Source organism: Oncorhynchus mykiss, chromosome 15, assembly GCF_013265735.2.
Source record: "Oncorhynchus mykiss isolate Arlee chromosome 15, USDA_OmykA_1.1, whole genome shotgun sequence".
Classification (NCBI taxonomy): Eukaryota; Metazoa; Chordata; class Actinopteri; order Salmoniformes; family Salmonidae; genus Oncorhynchus; species Oncorhynchus mykiss.
In genome coordinates, this window is record NC_048579.1 from 33,249,090 (window position 1) to 33,268,171 (window position 19,082).

The window sequence follows — 19,082 nt, forward strand, 5'->3', positions numbered from 1 at the left end:
GTTCTACCTGTGATCTGTCTCTTCACAGGAAAAGGGCGTAAGGGGTGGGGAGGGCTTTTGTGAAGAAGCCTAGGTTAAAGCAAGTGTGAATCGCTGCATGAAGGAAGGCCCTTTCAGGGTGGAGGAGAGCATAAGAGATAAAACCCTTTGGCTCAGCTTAGGAGGAATAAAACGGAAATGCATCAAACATCTCTCAACCCTCTGCATTGGAAATCCCTCTCCTTGGCCCCCCTTGAAAGAGCTCTCTGCCTCTAAGCTGGTGATAACTTTGTCCCCTCCATAGTATCTCTACCCAGCTTACTGTTTTTATATTTACGGAATTTTAAGCCCCACTACCCCCCTGCCTCTTGGCTATGATCACATAATGCATAATATAATATATACTGAGAGCGGTACGGTAAACAGTGCTTGGCCCAAAGGCTTAGCTACCTCTGTAAGATGTATGCATGGTGCTAGATACCTGGGATTGTTAGGAGGAAAAATGGGCTTTGGAGGAAGAAACTTTTTTATATAATCCTCTGTCTTTGGCCTGCCTTCAGACTACAGCATATGAAAAGGATGTTTTGAATATGCTTAAGACCTTTTTTCTTGTCTGTCTGTCTCTCTATTTTATTTATGAATTTTTCTCCCTTTCAATCCAGTATCCAACAGGCGGTGATGGAGGCTGCTATGGACGCGCGCTCGAGAAATATAAGTTGTTTGAAGAAGAGTCATTTGTAACCACCACTACATCTTATATGTTTAATAAGCCCTAGCTTTGTCTGTAGAAAAAAATATAAATGGCTGCCAGTGTTTTAAGTTCCTGGGCGTACATATCACAGACAAACTGAAATGGTCCACCCACACAGACGTTGTGGTGAAGAAGGCGCCTCTTCAACCTCAGGAGGCTGAAGAAATTTGGCTTGTCACCCAAAACCCTGACAAACTTTTACAGATGCACAACCGAGAGCATTCTGACGGGCTGTATCACAGCCTGGAACAGCAACTGCACCGCCCTCAACCGCAAGGCTCTCTAGGGAGTGTGTGGTCTGCACAACATATCACCAGGGGCAAACTACCTGCCCTCCATGACACCGACAGCACCCAATGTCACAGGAAGGCCAAAAAGATCATCAAGAACAACAACCACCCGAGCCACTGCCTGTTCACACCGCTATCATCCAGAAGGCGAGGTCAGTACAGGTGCATCAAAGCTGGGACCGAGAGATTTAAAAAATGCTTCTCTCTCAAGGCCATCAGACTGCTAAACAGCAATCACTAACTCAGAGAGGCTGCTGCCTACATTGAGACCCAATCACTGGACACTTTAATAAATGGATCACTAGTCACTTTAAACAATGCCACTTTAAATAATGCCACTTTAACTTACATTACTAATATCACATGTATATACTGTATTGTATATCATCTATTGCACCTTGCCTGTGCCCTCGGCCATCGCTCATCCATATATTTATATGTGCATATTCTCATTCACCCCTTTAGATTTGTGTGTATTAGGTAGTTGTTGGGGAATTATTTGATTACTTGATAGATATTACTGCACTGTCGGAACTAGAAGCACAAGCATTTCTCTACACTAGCACTAACATCTGCTAACCATGTGTATGTGACCAATAACATTTGGATTTGATTTGATGTACAGTGGTCTGTCCAGTCAATTGAAGAAGTTGGAACCACCATTGCATGTTTAAAAGCTTCACAAAAATAGCCTACAGTTGAATTCGCAAGTTAACATACACTTAGGTTGGAGTCATTAAAACTCGTTTTTGAACCACTCCACAAATGTCTTGTTAACAAACTTAAGTTTTGGCAAGTTGGTTAGGGTTACGCAAGTATAAACACCATGGGACCACGCAGCCATCATACCGCTCAGGAACGAGACGCTTTCTGTGTCCTAGAGATTAAGTACTTTGTTGCGAAAAGTGCAAATCAATCCCAGAACAACAGCAAAGGACCTTGTGAAGATGCTGGAGGAAACAGGTACAAAAGTATCTATATCCACAGTAAAACGAGTCCTATATCGACATAACCTGAAAGGCCACTCAGGAAGGAAGAAGCCACTGCTCCAAAACCGCCATAAAAAAGCCAGACTATGGTTTGAAACTGCACAGGGGGACAAAGATCATACTTTGAAGCACGGGGGTGGCAGCATCATGTTGTGGGGGTACTTTGATGCAGAAGGAACTGGTGCACTTCACAAAATATATTGCATCATACGGAAGGAAGGTTATGTGGATACATTGAGGCAACATCTCAAGACATCAGTTAATGCTTGGTCTCGCAATTGGGTCTTCCAAATTAACAATGCATACTTCCAAAGTTGTGGCAAAATGGCTGAAGGACAACAAAGTCAAGGTATTGGAGTGGCCATCACAAAGCCCTGACCTCAATTTTGTGGGCAGAACTGAAAAAGCATGTGTGAGCAAGGAGGCCTACAAACCTGATTCAGTAACACCAGCTCTGTCAGGAGGAATGGGCCAACATTCACCCAACTTATTGTGGGAAGCTTGTGGAAGGCTACCCGAAAACGTTTGACCCAAGTTAAACATTTTAAAGGCAATGCTACCAAATAATAATTGAGTGTATGTAAACGTCTGACCAACTGTGATTGTGATGAAATAATTAAAATCTGAAAGAAATAATTCTCTCTAGTATTATTCTGACATGTCACATTCTTAAAATAAAGTGGTGATCCTAACTAACCTAAGACAGGGAATTTTTACTAGGATAAAATGTCAGGAACTGTGAAAAACTTAGTTTAAATGTATTTGGCTAAGGTGTATGTAATTTCCGACTTCAACTGTATAACTTTCTTTGGTGTCTTTTGAAATTCACTTTGTTTAAACATTTAAAAGAAAAGGTTAATGGCTGCCGGAGAGTGGTGGACTGTGCTGTCGGTTGTCTGGTGGATACAGAGAATTAGCCTGTTTTGAAGTGCTAGTCCAGAGAACAGCTAGCATGTGACCTTGACCTGCCTGCATTGTGGTCCATGAATGCTAAGCTAACTGCAGCTAAGAGCCTTCTTCCATGCTAATAGCCTTGGAGGACCATGTTGAAGTCTCTTCTTTGTGTCGTGTATTTCGCTAATAGAAAAAGGGACATAATAAGAATAGGCCTTGGTTTGTGTGTGAGTCGAGACGAAAGAACTCTTGTGTTGAGCATGGCCCCGGTCCTTAAGCTGTGAAGTTGAAGACATGTTGACTCGCCCTTTAGGGTATAGGGTGTAATTTGGTATGCAGCCTATTTAGAGCCCAGAGGGTAGCCATTTGCGACTCACTTCTAGCCACACGCTGCTTTAGTTTTTGGCCGTTTGTCATTAAACAGCACTTAAGGAAAATCTATAAACGTTTTAGCATTAATAACCATTCGTCATTCACTGCCAGGTAAAACACAATTACATGCTCTCAGATCCTGATCTGAAAGTTATCCCCATCATCATCATCATCATCATCATCATCATCTATCCTCCTCCGGAGCACCTGCGTATGCATGTGCATGGCTAATGCATTAGTGTGTATACATTGAGAGGTGGGTAGTGTGTATGGTGAGTTAGTGTGGTTTTGGACTGAACCAGTGTCGTCCGCGCCGACCAGCAACACATTAATCAAACAGTACAATTTGTCTGTCTTCACTGGAACTAATTACCGGGTAGATGGGTAAAGTTAGCCTTGCTGGAGGAAGGAGGAAGCAGGCCTGTAGGAAGTTGAGAAGGTCAAAGCTTTTATTTGGTTTGGCCTGTAAATGAGGCCCTTAGCGGCCTGTGTTTGATACTGTTTGGGCGTTCAAACCCTCACTTTTATGGAACATTAGTGTCTTACGGTGTTGTTTTTTACAACCCCCCTACCTCGCTCCCCCTCTTGCCATTTGAGGCGTAGAGAAGATAATCTCTCCCTCCCTTTACCTCTTCCTCCCCCCTCCCTATCTCTCTTCCCTTCTCTCTCTCCTTTTTTTAGTCTTCCTCCCATCCTTAATTATCTCCATTCTCTCTCCCTTGTGTAATCCCCCTGTCGTAATGATTGATAGATGCTCATTGCTAGTAAATTAACATTTCCCTCATAAATTGTACTTTCAAGTGGCTAGATTAGCAATGCATCCTGAAAAGGTCAGTTCATTTAAAATCATCTCTCCTCCTGCGAAGCCTCTTCCTCTCACTCCTTCAGACAGTACAAACTGTCCAGGTCTGCATCCCAAATGGCACCCTTTGCACTATTATATAGTGCACTACCTTTGTATAGGGGATGCGGCCCAGGGCTGTGTTGGACCTGTTGTTTCCTATCCTTAATAAAGCTAGCTACCTCCTGGGAGAGAGCGAGCCCCACCGACATCTCCCTACCGTACGGCTGAGACATTTAACAACTTTTGAACACAGCCCTAGTTTGTCCAGGTTATGACTGAAATATTTGCTCATTACCAGGGTCAGTCATTTCTCTGTGTTGGGGACCCAATTATAGATACTGTACACTGAGCTCCAAAAGTATTTGGACAGCAACAATTTTGTTGTTTTTCTGCTCTTTACTCCAGCACTTTGGATTTGAGATGATACAATGACTGAGGTTAAAGTGCAGACTCGTCTTTAATTAGAGGGTATTTTCATCCAGATCGTGTGAACCGTTTAGAAACTACAACACTTTTTGTGCATAGTTCCCACATTTTAGGGGACCAAAAGTATTTGGACAAATTCACTTTTGTATTACATTAGTCAAAAATGTAGTATTTGGTCACATATTCCTAGTATGCAATGATTACTTCAAGCTTCTAACTCTACAAACGTATTGGATGCATTTGCTGTTTGTTTTGGTTGTGTTTAATATTATTTTGTGCCCAATAGAAATGAATGGTAAATAATGTATTGTGTCATTTTGGATTCACTTTTATTGTAAACGAGAATAGAATGTTCCTAAACACCTCTACATTCATGTGGATGCTACCATGATTACGGATAGTCCTGAATTAATTATGAATAGAGATGAGTGAGAAAGTTAGACACACAAATATACCCCCAAGACATGCTAACACCACCATAATAGCAGGGGAGGTTAACATTTTTTGGTGGGGTATGATATTTGTGCGTCTAACTTTCTCACTCATCGTTATTCACGATTCACTCAGGAGTATCCGTGGACATTGTTACTCTTGGGTACTTGTCTTTTTAAACTCTGGTCAACCAGAGGGTTGCCGGTTTGAAACGCAGCTCCGACGGATGAGCCGACAACTGGAATGAGCCGACAACTGGAATGAGCCTACAACTGGAGGATTTGCTAGCATCATCCTTGATACCATCACTTGCTGATGTGCCCTTCAGCATGGCACTGAACCCCTGCAAGCCTCCTCTTCCTTCAGTACAAACTGTGTTGGACAGTTGTTTCCTCTATTAATACTGCTAGCTACCTCCTGCGAGAGAGACGTCTCCCTACAGTACAGGTGGGACATTTCAAAACTTCTCAAGACTTTTGAACATAGCCAATGTTTGTCCAGGTTATGACTGAAGTCTCCCAAAGCGCTTACTCCCTACTAGCATGAATCATATCTATGTGTTAGGGGCCCAATTATGGATGTACAATGAAATCAAACAGTGTTCCTTTAATTAAGGGGGAAATGTACAGGTAGCTACCAAAATAAAGGAAACACCTGAGTAAATGAGGGGTACAAAGTATATTGAAAGCAAGTGATTCCACACAGTGGAGTTAATTAAGCGATTAACATCCCATCATGCTTAGTCTCATGTATAAAAGGCCCAGTTGTCCATTATTTTGGCTACTCTGGCTAGGAGAAAAGATTTCAGTGACTTTGAAAGAGGAGTCTCAAAAGTGTGTGTGTGTGTGTGTGTGTGTGTGTGTGTGTGTGTGTGTTCCATCAACAAAACACAAAATGATGACATTTCTGGTGGAAGAATGGTGTCGCATCCCTCCAATAGAGTTCCAGACCGAATCTTTGCCAAGGTGCATTGAAACTGTTCTGCCGGTTCGTGGTAGCCCAGTGCCCGATTAAGACACTTTATGTGTGTGTTTCCTTTTCGGGACATACCTGTAGAGGGGGAGTGGACACTCCTGCATCCCAAATGGGACACTATTCCCGACAAATTGCACTACCTTTGACCATGGCCCGCATATGGCTCTGGTCAAAATTAGTCCACTATATAGGAATAAGGTGCTATTTGGGACGAAGCCAGTGTATCTGTATTTAAAGGGGGATCTGTAGTTGGGAGTGCACTGTCTTGTGTTCTGTCTGTTTACACCCCGGTAACACCCAGGGATCACAGGACATATTTTTCCACAGATAATGAGGGTAGAAAAGGAGTGTAGTCATAAATCTTAACTTTTCTGTATTGAGGATCCAACTTTCATTTGAGTGTTCAAGTTTCATTTATTTGCCATTTGTAAGTATAAAATATATCTGAAATGCCATTGAAATGTATCTTAGATGAGATTTCAATAGTGTGATCACATTGTCTCTCAGATGTTTGCCGGGGGCATTTATTCCTTTATTTCTATACCAACACTAACTGGCTCTACTGTGTGCATCATTTGATTCATCATCGATAGTTTTATTGCATTGAGCATTGAATGCATTTAACTATAGTTCGTTCCACCAATTTGGTGTCGTTTGAGAAGTATAACTTAGTAAAAAAAATGTAAAATAATTTCACCTTTAACATAGTGTCATAAAGAGAACATGTTTTCCCATCTCAAGAGGTTAAATAAAAAAAGTGTATATTTAAGTGCCAAATAAAGTAACAGGGTTGACCGTAACAGGGTTGACAATTTCATTTGAAATCAGCCATAAATCACCTTGTAACAGGGGGAATGGAAGCTGTTTGTGTGCAGCAGGGAGTGTCAATTGAATGCAGCTTCACAGGCTTGATGTGTTATGCTTGACCCGCTCAGTCTCCCACCAGAAAATGGCTAAAAATAGTAGATTTTTTTAAAAAGGAATAAATTCACTATATTAAATAGAGTTCAGTTCACATAACAGGGTTGACCATAAAATGAGAGCAGACATAAATGAATCACTAATCACATTAAATAATAATAATCTTCAGAAAGAACTTTGTCAAAGTCACAAAATAACTAGGGCTTTACAATTATGGCAAAAACTTGGATAAATGTTGGAGTTACGTGGGTTAAAATCTTCCTAGAAGCCACAGATTGTACATGGAGGGACATGTCAAAATGCTGAATTTTTGCACTTTACCAAGTCAGATTTATTGAATTCATATGATCTATATTAAGAGCACCTCATTTAAAATAACAAGCTTTTTAAAATGCAATACCGGTACACAATTTATACTTAAAATATCAATGGCACTCTTTTCCATATTTTTGTATTTGAATTGTTTTATTGAGAAGGATAGACAGAAATTAGCTAGGACCCAGATAAGTAAAGGGAACATAGAGTGAAGGCCAGTGAGGCTGGAATTGGAAACCACGCAGTTAGGCGAATGCATAATGTGCTGAGGATGTGTGGCCTTAACCACTCTACCAACCTCGGGGCACACACTCATTTTCTCCTCTTACACTTAGTGTCTTACTCTAGCTACCTACAGTATATCTCAGACTGTCCAAAGGGCTTCCTTCTTTCTGTCTGGGATCATTTCCATGTTTTATTTAAGGCCTTCTTGGGTATCGAGCCACTCAGTGAAATTGAACTTTTTGTTTGAAGGCACCACCGCCATGCCCACCTCCCTCTTTCCTTCCCTCCCTCCCTCCCTACCTGACAGGCAACATAGCTGCAAAGGGAAAAAGGGAAAGTGGATACCTAGCCAGTTGCGCAACTGAATGCATTTAACCAAAATGTGTATTCCGCGTTTAACCCACCACTCTGAATCAGAGCGGTTCGTGCGGCTGCATTAATCGACATCTACATCATTGCCGCCTGAGGAGCAGTTGTTGAGGGTTAACTGCCAGTAGTAGAGAGTAGAGAAGTGAGAAAAATAGCCATGCTAAGTCCTCACGTTGACGACTCATTAAAGAGAAAGTGGCCAAAAGGTTAGTATTATGCTTCACTTTATAGATTCTCTGGTGGCTCTGGGCGGCAGGTAGCCTAAACGGTTAAGAACATTGGGCCAGGAACTAAAAGTTCACTCAAATCCTGAGCCAACTAGGTGAAAGAAACTGCCGATGTGCCCTTGAGCAAGGCACTTAACCCGAATTGCTAAATGACTAAAATGTCAAATGTAAAAATATCTGTCGAAGCAGAATTAAATGTTAACCAAGGCCTGAACTAGAGCTGGAGGTGGAGGGGAGGAGCAAATGGATAGAGCTGAGCCTGCGTCTCTTTCTCTCTCTCTATGCTCTCAATCAGCTATTACACACTTTCTTCCGCCCTCTCTTTTGCTCCCTCGTTATTTTCTTTATCACCACCACATCGTCCGATCCTCTGTCTCTCCTGCAGCTGCATGTTTCCTAAACAATACAGTTTCTTCTTCTCCTGGATACGACAAGAAATAGTCTCTGAATGTTTCACAAATGACACCCTAGTCTCTACATAGTGCACTACTTTTGACCTGTGCCCCATTGGAATTTGGGATGCAGCCTCTCTATCTATTTGGCTGTCAGCGAGCAGGGAGGGGACGACAACCTCTCTCCTCAACTGTCACTTAACCCTCAATCTCTGGATAAGGGCTTGTGTGAATACACAACAAGTACAGTACAGAACAGTATGGAGGATGGCTGGAGGGATGGATGATCTTGATATAGTGGTTCTGTGTGTGTTTATGTATTTGCCCCTTGATGAGACAGGGAGGTAGGCTATAGGGAAATCTTATCTCATCAACGAAGGTACATGGGTAGATGCAATGTTAGTGTTGGTTAGATGTGTTGATTCGTTAGTAGGGCTTAAAATGTGTTTGATTCCCATAGGCAATAGGTATGCTGTTCTTTAGTCATTGTGTGTTGTGTTTGTGTGTGTATTCCGCAGCACCCCTTGAGGGAGTCGAGTGTTGCTAGCTACATTCCAAATTGTCATCGCTGTGGTGCACAACAAATCTCATTGTTGATAGGGTCCCAAACTTTAAACCATTCTCCTCTCTCTCTCCAAAAACACGGAATTTAGAATCGCAAGACCGCAAGTCGCAACCCTGTCCTTGAAAGTAATTACCAGACTGTCGATAAACAAAAGACTCAAGTCAAGCTAAATGGGCTAACGCCTAACACTAAGGTGATCAGTATGCAAAAGCAGATCTCCTCAAAGGTGATTTTCTACACAACGTTGGACCGCAGAGAATTCTCAATATGTCTCTTCATTCAATACCTCAACACAACACAGAGACCCTGTTGTCTTTTCTGTCTTCTCCTGCCAGACTGGGAGCAAGGATATGCATATTCTTGGTACCATTTGAAAGGAAACACTTTGAAGTTTGTGGAAATGTGAAAGGAATGTAGGAGAGTATAACACAAAATATCTGGTAAAAGATAATACAAATAAAAAACAATTGTTATTTTGTATTTGTTTTGTACCATCTTTGAAATGCAAGAGTACGGCCATAATGTATTATTCCAGTTCATGTGCAATTTATATTTTGCCCACTAGATGGAAGCACGGTATGTGCAAAGTTTTTGACTGATCCAATGAACCATTGCATTTATGTTCAAAATGTTGTATCAAGACTGCCCAAATGTGCCTAATTTGTCAATTACTAACTTTCCATGTTCAAAATTGTGCACTCTCCTCAAACAATAGCGTGGTATTCTTTCCCTGTAATAGCTACTAAATTGGACAGTGCAGTTAGATAACAAGAATTTAAGCTTTCTGCCAACATCAGATATGTCTATGTCCTTGAAATGTTCTTGTTACTTACAACCTCATGCTAATTGCTTCAGCCTACTTTAGCTCAACCGTCCCATGGAAGGGACACCGATTCCGAAGGAGTTTTACAGTAAGAGTCTCAATCTCTTGTCCTTTTACACTCTTCATGTAACGGCATGATAAACAATGCAAATGACCAAAGAAGCATCTCTCTCTCTCTCTCTCTCTCTCTCTCTCTCTCTCTCTCTCTCTCTCTCTCTCTCTCTCTCTCTCTCTCTCTCACACTCTCTCTCTGTGTTATTCTCATCTCTTACAATTTTTCTCAGTTGCTAAAACACAATTTCTGAGACCTTGCTCCATGTCCTGAAAACATTAAACACAAAACCTCATCTTCAAGCACTATTTCAATAACCTCTGACTCGTCTTGCAAAATGAAACATTCGCCTCAAAACAGTTTTACCTGTGTTCAAAATCAAACACTGCTCTCAAATCATAAACAAAGTGATCAAAATGATATACACTCTCAAGCAATCAGTAAACAATTGTCACAGCCTACTAGGAGTGGTGGGTTGGAATCAGGCGCAGAGAGCAGGGTTCAGTAAATCCTGATTTATTCTCCGGCCAAAAAACGGTCACGCCAACATACAGACCAGCCCAAACACAGGACCAAACAGTCCGGAGAATACAAACATGAAAACCACAACCAACAGAGTAACAAAAATCAATCCCGCACAAAACAAGGGCGGGTAAAACTACTACATATAGAGAAGCTAATTAAACCAAAATACACACAGGTGAAACTAATAAGACAAAACCCACAGACAAACGAAAAAGGGATCGGTAGCGGCTAGTAGGACGGTGACGACGACCGCCGAGCACCGCCCGAACCAACTTCGGCGGAAGTCGTGACAACAATACACCGGAAAAAATAAAACACATTGTTCAAAACATACAATTCTCAGGGAGAAGTACATTTTTAATCTAAAAAAAATTTCATATTTTTCCGTCATTGTCTTTTGATGAACGAAAACATGTTCTATCATAGTAGCTCAAAATTGATCAGAAATTACTACTTTGCTTTGCTCTTTGCAATTTTGTTTTTTGTTCTTCCTCCTCCTTGTACTCCTATTTTTACAGTACTGTACCCTGCATCTCACAAACTTGTCCTTTGTCTCTGTAATACTGTAATTCGTGTTCTTTGTTGATATGAACCTGCAACCAGTCAAAATCTAGCTAAAATTCTCAATTGCTAAAACACTAAGACCCATTGGCTGAACAAAGTTCTCAGTTGCCTGGACTCATTTAGCTAATTATGCAGTCTGTTGTCAATACCTTAAACCATTTCACATGGTAAAACACAATTTGCAGATCTCACTTAGACTTTTCAGCAAAACTCTAAACACATTCTCATTCTCAAAACACATTCTGCACTCTATCCCTCGCTGTTTGTTGAAGTGCATATGTTTGCTTATACTAGATGTTAGCCTCCCATTGCTGTAGAGAGACGTTGGGGCATTTGGCTATACGTTTGACATTATAGTCATTTAGCAGACGGTCTTATCCCGAATGCTTTATTGTCTGTAGACTACATGACATGGTGGAGTGACCAAAGATTCGACCTGGGGTCAAATACTATTAGTTGTATTTTAAATAGAGTGTGTTTGATTGAGCTTTAAGTGAAGAGGAAATTAAGCAACGCCTGGAGGACAGTGGAAGTTGATAGAAATGCTATTGATATTTTTAAAACCAACGCATTTCGGCCCGTGGCCTTCATCAGGGTTTTTATTGATTGAACTTGACACATAGACAGTTAGTCAAAAGGATACTGTAAATCTTAGAGCCAGTGCGAGATCTGTGAACGGAATAACCTACAGTACAGAACAAACATGGTCTACACAACTAAACTGTCTGTTGTTCTTTCATGATATTCTAATCGACTTGATCTAAATTTGTGACATAAATGCTTTGCCATAGAAGACCTGGCATCCCTCCATGGGTACAGTTTTAAATTGAGACGCAGTGACACAGTCATCCTTTTCTGTTCTCTTTATTACAGATCTCATTTGGAGATGTTATGTTCTAATTAGCTTATCAGATCCCATTCTCATCACAATGACATCAAATGAAGCCTGTCGAATTCCATGTTATTTTGCTAATATTAGGAAGGAAAATAATGATGTACTAAGGCCATTCAGTGCTGGTAATGTTTGCAGTGTTTCACGAATTATAACTAAAATGACAACATGTATGAGTACGTGTACATTACAATGTCAACACATGCTAAACACTATAGTAATCACTGTCCTCTATCGGTCATAGACTGACCTTGTCTCTCTCTCTCTTTATTCCTCTCTGTCTTTTATATTTTCCCTGGTCCATCTCTTTTATTATGTCTCTCTTTTATTATGTCTCATCAGAAGCGATTCATCGAGCGGAAGTACAGACAGGAGCTGAAAGAGATTAAACGAGAGAGGGAGCGCCAGAAGAAGGTGGGAGACGAAGCAGAGGAAAGTAGGAAGTAACAGAGCCTTTCTCTGACCCATTCGAGATGGACAGAGGACTTCTTTGACCAATTGAGATGGATGATATTGAATAGCGCATGGAAGGAGCAGGAAGTGGAGGGATGAACAATTTACAAACACTGAATTGCAAACAAAAAATGCATTTTCCTCTGACTACTCCCTTCATCTGCATCCGACTGGAGAAGATTTGTCAGGTGTAAACAATATGTTGGCAGCTTATCATTAGACTTGCTTTCACCTGGTCAGTTCTTTCAGATCAGTGCAATGAAGGAGAGACTGAGAGGAGAGGACACATTTCTAGACAATTGAGAAAGACCACCAGTCTACAGTCCACCCTGTTCTGTCTCGTCCCATTTGTATTGTGCTTGGTTGCGTTTGTGGTTGTTTTGAGCTGCTTTCATGTGTAGGTCTTAATCAATTTCATGTTGATTATGTACAGTCAGTTTTTACCTAAATCTACAGCACTGTTGGTCGTCGCTCATGATAATGAACGGCATCAACAGAAATGCTATGTTTTAAATGTCAATTTTTACTGCAAGTGATATTGATACTAATTGATATTTATAAGGGTATTTGAAATATAGATTTTTCATTATAATGACATCTGTCCTCTTGATAGCCATACTCTTCATAATCAGTGTCCAACGACAAATTGCTTAATGGGAAAACTAGTAGTGGCATATCACATGCACGTTATGAGGAGGGGAAAGTGTTAATATGATTTAATTACATTAAATATGTAAAATGCCACCATCTGTCGCGCATCTGCTGCCTCTTCCTCTAACAATGAAAAAATTGTTTTTCCCCCCTCTCTCCAAATCCGATATCCAGATTTTAAAGATCTTAATTATAGATTGTGTGGAATTAATGATTGCTTCAGTTCAGTAGCCACAGGATCCGTGCTATTAACCACTTTGTCTTGAATTTCAACGTACGTCATAAGAACTTAAGCTACAGTACCTTCGAGCTAGTCTGATGTCATCCTAGGCAAAAACTAAGGGAATATGGCTAATGTGCAGACTGATTTTTTATTTCCAAATTGGTAAACAATTGGCCAGTGTCTAGGGTGTGGTTATGGTAAGTTTGAGTTTTTTGCCAGTCAAGTAGTCCCCAACTTTCTAATTTCCTATGTCTGTTAAATTGCCCTCTGTTAGGACAGCAAAGCTTATCTGATTCTGAAACACTGATGTCTGTGCATAGAAACAGTAAGGATGAATGCATGATTTTGAAGAAATTTAATTGTTGGATCATGTAAATATGCAGTAGAAAATCATGTTGTACAAAGCAGATAGATGAATTAATGGGCATCGTGTCATGACCGGGCCCCTTTTAACAACTTCACATACTATAACCTCTCATAGTATTAATCCACATAGAAAAAAAATTCTGCATCCCTATTCTCCATCCGTCCCCTGAAGTGTGCACTTGCATACTTTCTCGTATAGTAAGTAAGCCTTATCTGAGCCAAAACGTCCCATGGGGCAGGAGCCTAGCCCCTTTTTCTGTAGCGTGAGGCAGGTTGGTGTACAAGTACAGCCCCTAGACAGGATGCTACCTTCTCGCATGGATTTAACATTCCTATTCTTGTAAATCCATGACGGGTAGTGTGTAAGTGCACCATTTAGGAGAAGGGTGGAGAATTGGGACATAGCAATAGACTGCTCAATAACATAGTCAGCAACATAATATAGAGGCAACCTTAAGGCTAGCCAACTGTCTACAGTTGAGGAGGACATCAGTACTGTATACTGTAGGCTAGCTCTGGTCCAGGGTGTGAATGGAAGCATCGGTGTTAGCAGGCCGCACTAACACCCTGGACCAGAATTTACTGTAGGCTAGCCATATCTGGCAGCTAACTCTTGTGTCCTTAGCTGAGCATGGTGTTAATGCACAAACATGTATTTGTAGTGAAATTATGCTGCTGACACCCTGTATTAAAGAGAGACAATGGATGTACCAATCCCAGATTGCCCCTTTAAAGAAGGAAAACAATAATGCAGTCTTCTGCTGTCATTTCTCCTTCTGACATAAACTAGATGTCAAACCCTCAGGGCAGTAGAAGAATAACAGTTGTTTTTCAGTGTGAAGGGTTTAGGAACCCAAATAAATGCTGCTTATCAAAGCCACATTTGCCACAATCTCAAACAGTCACTTACACAGTGGGTGCTCAATGGTCTTTTAAAAACATTTTCTTTACACAGTTTCTTATTATAATGTTGAGCATATTATAGTAGTATACATTTTTAACAAGTGTGTTCTTGTCTTAGAGTACTGTCTAAGCTACCACACCATTTTCATCAAATTATAAGATTTTTTACATCCATGGGCACTTGGAAAATATTTTTGAAAAATAAAGTATCAAGTCCGATTTGTGTGAATCGTAAATGCTGCAGACAGAGAGAAAAATATAATCGTCATCGTGGCAATAACGTCAGTTGTGTTATTAGTTTGAAATGTCTGATAAATGTAATCTGTCCTCAGGTTGGCCTTTAGTAGAGAGTGGCCACTGCTTGTTTTAGCTAGGCTAAATCCCAAATGGCAGCCTACTCCCTATATTGCACACTACTTTTGAACAGGGCCCTGGGCAAAATTAGTGGACTATCGGGAATAAAGGGCCTTTTAGGATGCATCGCTGTACTTTTTTTCTCTTGATGTACCGCTGCCCTCTGAGTGCTCCCTCATACATTCCTCTTATCAGCTAAACGATATCAAAGCTGTTTGTTCATAAATCATAGAGAAATAATGCTTGGGGGCAATATCGCAATGCTACTACTGTTTAATTTGTCTTTTGTGGCCTTGGACAATTTGGGGGTGCTTTGCTTCATTTGAATTGCTATATTTTCTTACTACATATATGTCAAACCATTTTATGACGGCAAACCATTTCATGACCATTTCATATGTAAGTGTCAGACCATTTCATGACCATTTCATATGTAAGTGTCAGACCATTTCATGACCATTTCATATGTAAGTGTCAGACCATTTCATGACCATTTCATATGTAAGTGTCAGACCATTTCATGACCATTTCATATGTAAGTGTCAGACCATTTCATGACCATTTCATATGTAAGTGTCAGACCATTTCATGACCATTTCATATGTAAGTGTCAGACCATTTCATGCTCCTAATATTGTATTGACCTACCTCTTATGTCAAGGACAATCCCAAGGCAATGTCGACCCTCTTCCTCACAACTGAAATATCATATTTCCCTTAATAATAGGCAGCGTTTTCCCCCCACATCGTCCCAATATGTCAAGCCTGCGAATGCCCTTTTTGTCAGTGTGCACTTCACAAATATATAGTCAACCATCAATCAATGACTTACATTTGAATGAAAAGGAAACTGTTTTAAAATACAGAACAGCATACAGAGTAAGACACTAAGTAAGGAATTAATGTTTAATGGGAACTGCATGTTTCGTTTATACTAAGCAACACACTGCTACTGTAACCCTCTATGCTTTCATGTCTATAGACAGTCTTCCAATAGGAATACATAATAATAATAACTACTTTATTTGTATAGCGCGTTTTAACACAAGTAAAAAGCGCCTAATTTCATAAAACAATCAAATAAAAAGTACTGACAGAGACGGGAAGGAAAATGACAAATGATAGCAAAATGAAATGACCTTTAAATGTATGATTTCAATGTATCTTTATAAAAGTGTGTCTTCAGCAGGGATTTAAAAAGAGGCACTGAATCGGCAGGCCTGGTATCCTCTGGCGGACCATTCCAAAGTCCAGGGGCCCTAATGGCAAATACCTGCTCTTCTTTCGTTTTCAACCGAGACTTTGGAATGGTCAGCGGTGCCCTGCCAGAGGATCTCAGGCTGCATCCTGGCTCGTAGGGAAATAAAAGATCTGCGATATGGAATGGGGCTAAACCAAGTCTACTAATGCAATTTAGAAATATACTCCAAAAGTGACTGGTAGCCTTTGTAGAGGAGCTAAAATAGGTGTGATGTGGTAACATGTCCTGGTGCCTGTTAAAAGAAGAGCTGCAGCACTTTGAACTAACTGTAGACAAATGGAGTGATTTCTGACTGAGACATGCACACAAACGAGTTACATTAATGTAGGCATGAGGAATAAAAAGCATGTATAACTTTCTCCAGATCAGTGACTGAAATAAGACTTTGACTTTAGCTATATTTCTTAGGTGATGAAAGCAGGACTGGACTACCGTTTTTACATGCTCGAGGTCAAGGTCAAAGAGGACAAGGTTACTGGCCGTAGGCTTTACATTGGTGGACTAATGACCAAGGTTATTTACAATCTGGATGGGGGGCCAAATAAAACATCCTCTGATTTTTGTATCATTGAGCTGGAGAAAATGTTCAGTCATCCAACATTTTATGTCAACAAGACACTTGTGAAGGGTAGCTATGCTAGCTTGGTCACTGGGTCTGATTGTTAAATAAAGCTATGTCATCCGCCTAGCAGTGACACTGAATTGTTATGATTGTGGATGATGTCACCAAGGGGACAGGTAAAAAAGGATGTGGCCCAGATTTGACCCCTGAGGGACACAATAGTGAATAGCTGCTGGGGACATTACTGAACCACCCATGCTCACGGGAAACGTCTGCCACATAAATGACCTGAATCAGTCGAGGTCAACGCCAGAGTTTCGCCAGAGTTTCTCACCTACTTCTTCAGCCGGTCAACAAGGATGTTATGACAGGTATTACAGTAACACTTTTTAAAGAGGGTAAAAAAAAGTGAAGCATTATTGTGAAGGTTTACATTATTGACATTAGTTCTTCAGATACATGGTCCAGGTGTTTCAGGTACCCCCATACAGAATATAGTTTATGATCAAAATGATTGGCGTCCTTGATTTTTAAAATGTTTACCGTCATTTGATAAATATGAGTCAAAAATACTGAGCTATATTGTACGATAAATTCATTTGACAATTATATTATTTTAAACTAATACAATTGCTCATAGAACTATTTTTTATAACAATAATTAAAAACAAATCTGTATGTAAAGATTCGGTACGGAGGAATGGTCTAAGATCCCTCTCAATGTCTACTACAATCTTATAAAACATTTTAGCAAAAGGCTAAGTGCTGTTATCCTCACAAGTGGCGGGTACCAGAGTACTGAGCAATAATTTTGACCACTATTTTCGGAAAGAAAACAATATATTACTTGTTAAACAAAATCTCTTTCTCTGAGCAATTGTATTAGCATAATAATAAAAAATAGCATAAATTAGCATACCGCTCAGTCTTTTTCTCATCTTCATCAAGGGTGCCAATAATTTCGGTCATGACTGTATGCGTTTGTCACAAATGGCACCCTATTCCCTCGATAGTGCACTACTGTTGACCAGAGTCTTATGTACCTTAGGACAAATGTAATGCACTATGGAATAGTATGCCATTTGTGAGACAGAATATATGCAAAACTATAAGAAGATGTGGATCAGGTATTGACAGTCAGAAAGGTTTGTTTTCTGACGTCCAACCCATAGAAATACAATGAGTAGAGCGGTTGTCCCCATTCAAGTCAATTATGCTATAGTGGGTGACTGGCGGACAGTTTGAGTGTACCCATAGAGATAAAACATTCAGCCTCTCAGCAAGGCTTGTGTGATCTCAAAAGAGCATTGTGACATTGCTATAAGAGGGTGGATGGGAAGCTAGAAGCCTGAAAACAAAACATAACTGTACAATGTATCGTATCGATTTACGGATACGCACACACAAGCTACGATAGAACTCACAAAATGCAGCTTTTTTTTTGTCCCAGAAACACTGAAAAATGAATAGGCGTTGTCTGTCTATCAAGTCCACCACAAAACCGCTTGCTGTTACTCCCTCCATTGCAGGAAGCTTTTGAAAAAGAAAAGAGTAGAAGTTTGTTTGTATATAGAGATACTGTGTATGTGGGCCTGGTGTACAGAGTAAAGTACAACAACTCTTTTCCTCAGGAGTCCCCTGCTGCCTAGCAGAGAAAGAGAAAGACCACTAAATACTGACAGGATAGCTTATCTTCTTCCTCCTAGTCCTCCAGAGAGGTCAAACATCAACGGTGATCAACGACGGTAAGACACTGCCTCGTGTCTGTTTGTGTCCTCTTTGTTTTGTTCTATTGTTTGCCACTTTCACAAAGTACCAGGAGTTAAGTTCACTTTCGCTAGTGTGCGAGTGTTTGTTTGTTTGTTGTATGTTTTCCTTTAGCTCCCCTCTTACGAGCCCCTTCTCTCTCATTAGGAATCCCTGCAGCTGTCACTGTCCTCTCCCCCGTACAAGTCAGCCAGTTTCTTAAACCTGGGTCCCCACTCGCTCAGGTAGTTATAGTCCTGGTCTCCCTCTATGGTCATGGAGCCCAGGGAGCTAAGGGACTCAGCAACCGAGCCGCTCCCTTCGTAGGCGTAGGTGGCCAGGGAGTCGTAGGGCGGTGCGGTGGGGTCCTGGTCGTTTTCCTGAAGCCTTTGGTTTATGAAGTTCCTGACGTCCGCGTTGTCCCTGTGGGCCGGGGGAAGGATCACAGTCCGACGGATGGGAGGTTGCAGGGTCTCGGGCTTAATGTCCCTGCGCTGTTTGCTCTCCTCTGTGGCCTCTGGGTTGCGCAGCGTGCCGATATCAAAGGCCTGGGTGTCCTCCTCTCCGCCCCCTTCATCGTTGTAGCTGACAACGTTGTCTCTCACATCCTCTTTGGAGATGATCAGAGGCTCCTTCTTCCTCTGCTGCCTCCTCAGGGCAGCGAACAGCACCACAATCACTATAGACAACAAAAAGAGAGGGAAAGAGAGAGAAGAACTTGAGTATGAGATGGGAGAGGCG

The 19,082-nt window shown here is 41.0% G+C and overlaps 1 protein-coding gene and 1 pseudogene across 1 annotated transcript in view; one reads left to right on the forward strand and one right to left on the reverse strand.

Annotated features, from left to right (window-relative positions):
• The window catches only part of LOC110490956, a 162,164-nt pseudogene extending 149,209 nt beyond the window's left edge, over positions 1 to 12,955 (forward strand).
• Positions 12,956 to 17,914: 4,959 nt separating this feature from the next.
• Positions 17,915 to 19,082, reverse strand: part of LOC110490014 (cadherin-6) — an 81,711-nt gene continuing 80,543 nt past the window's right edge. Inside the window, exon 12 of the mRNA XM_021563091.2 lies at positions 17,915 to 19,020. Within this exon, the coding sequence (XP_021418766.1) occupies positions 18,506 to 19,020 (515 nt within the window). The 3' untranslated portion in view covers positions 17,915 to 18,505. The remainder of the gene's footprint in view (positions 19,021 to 19,082) is intronic.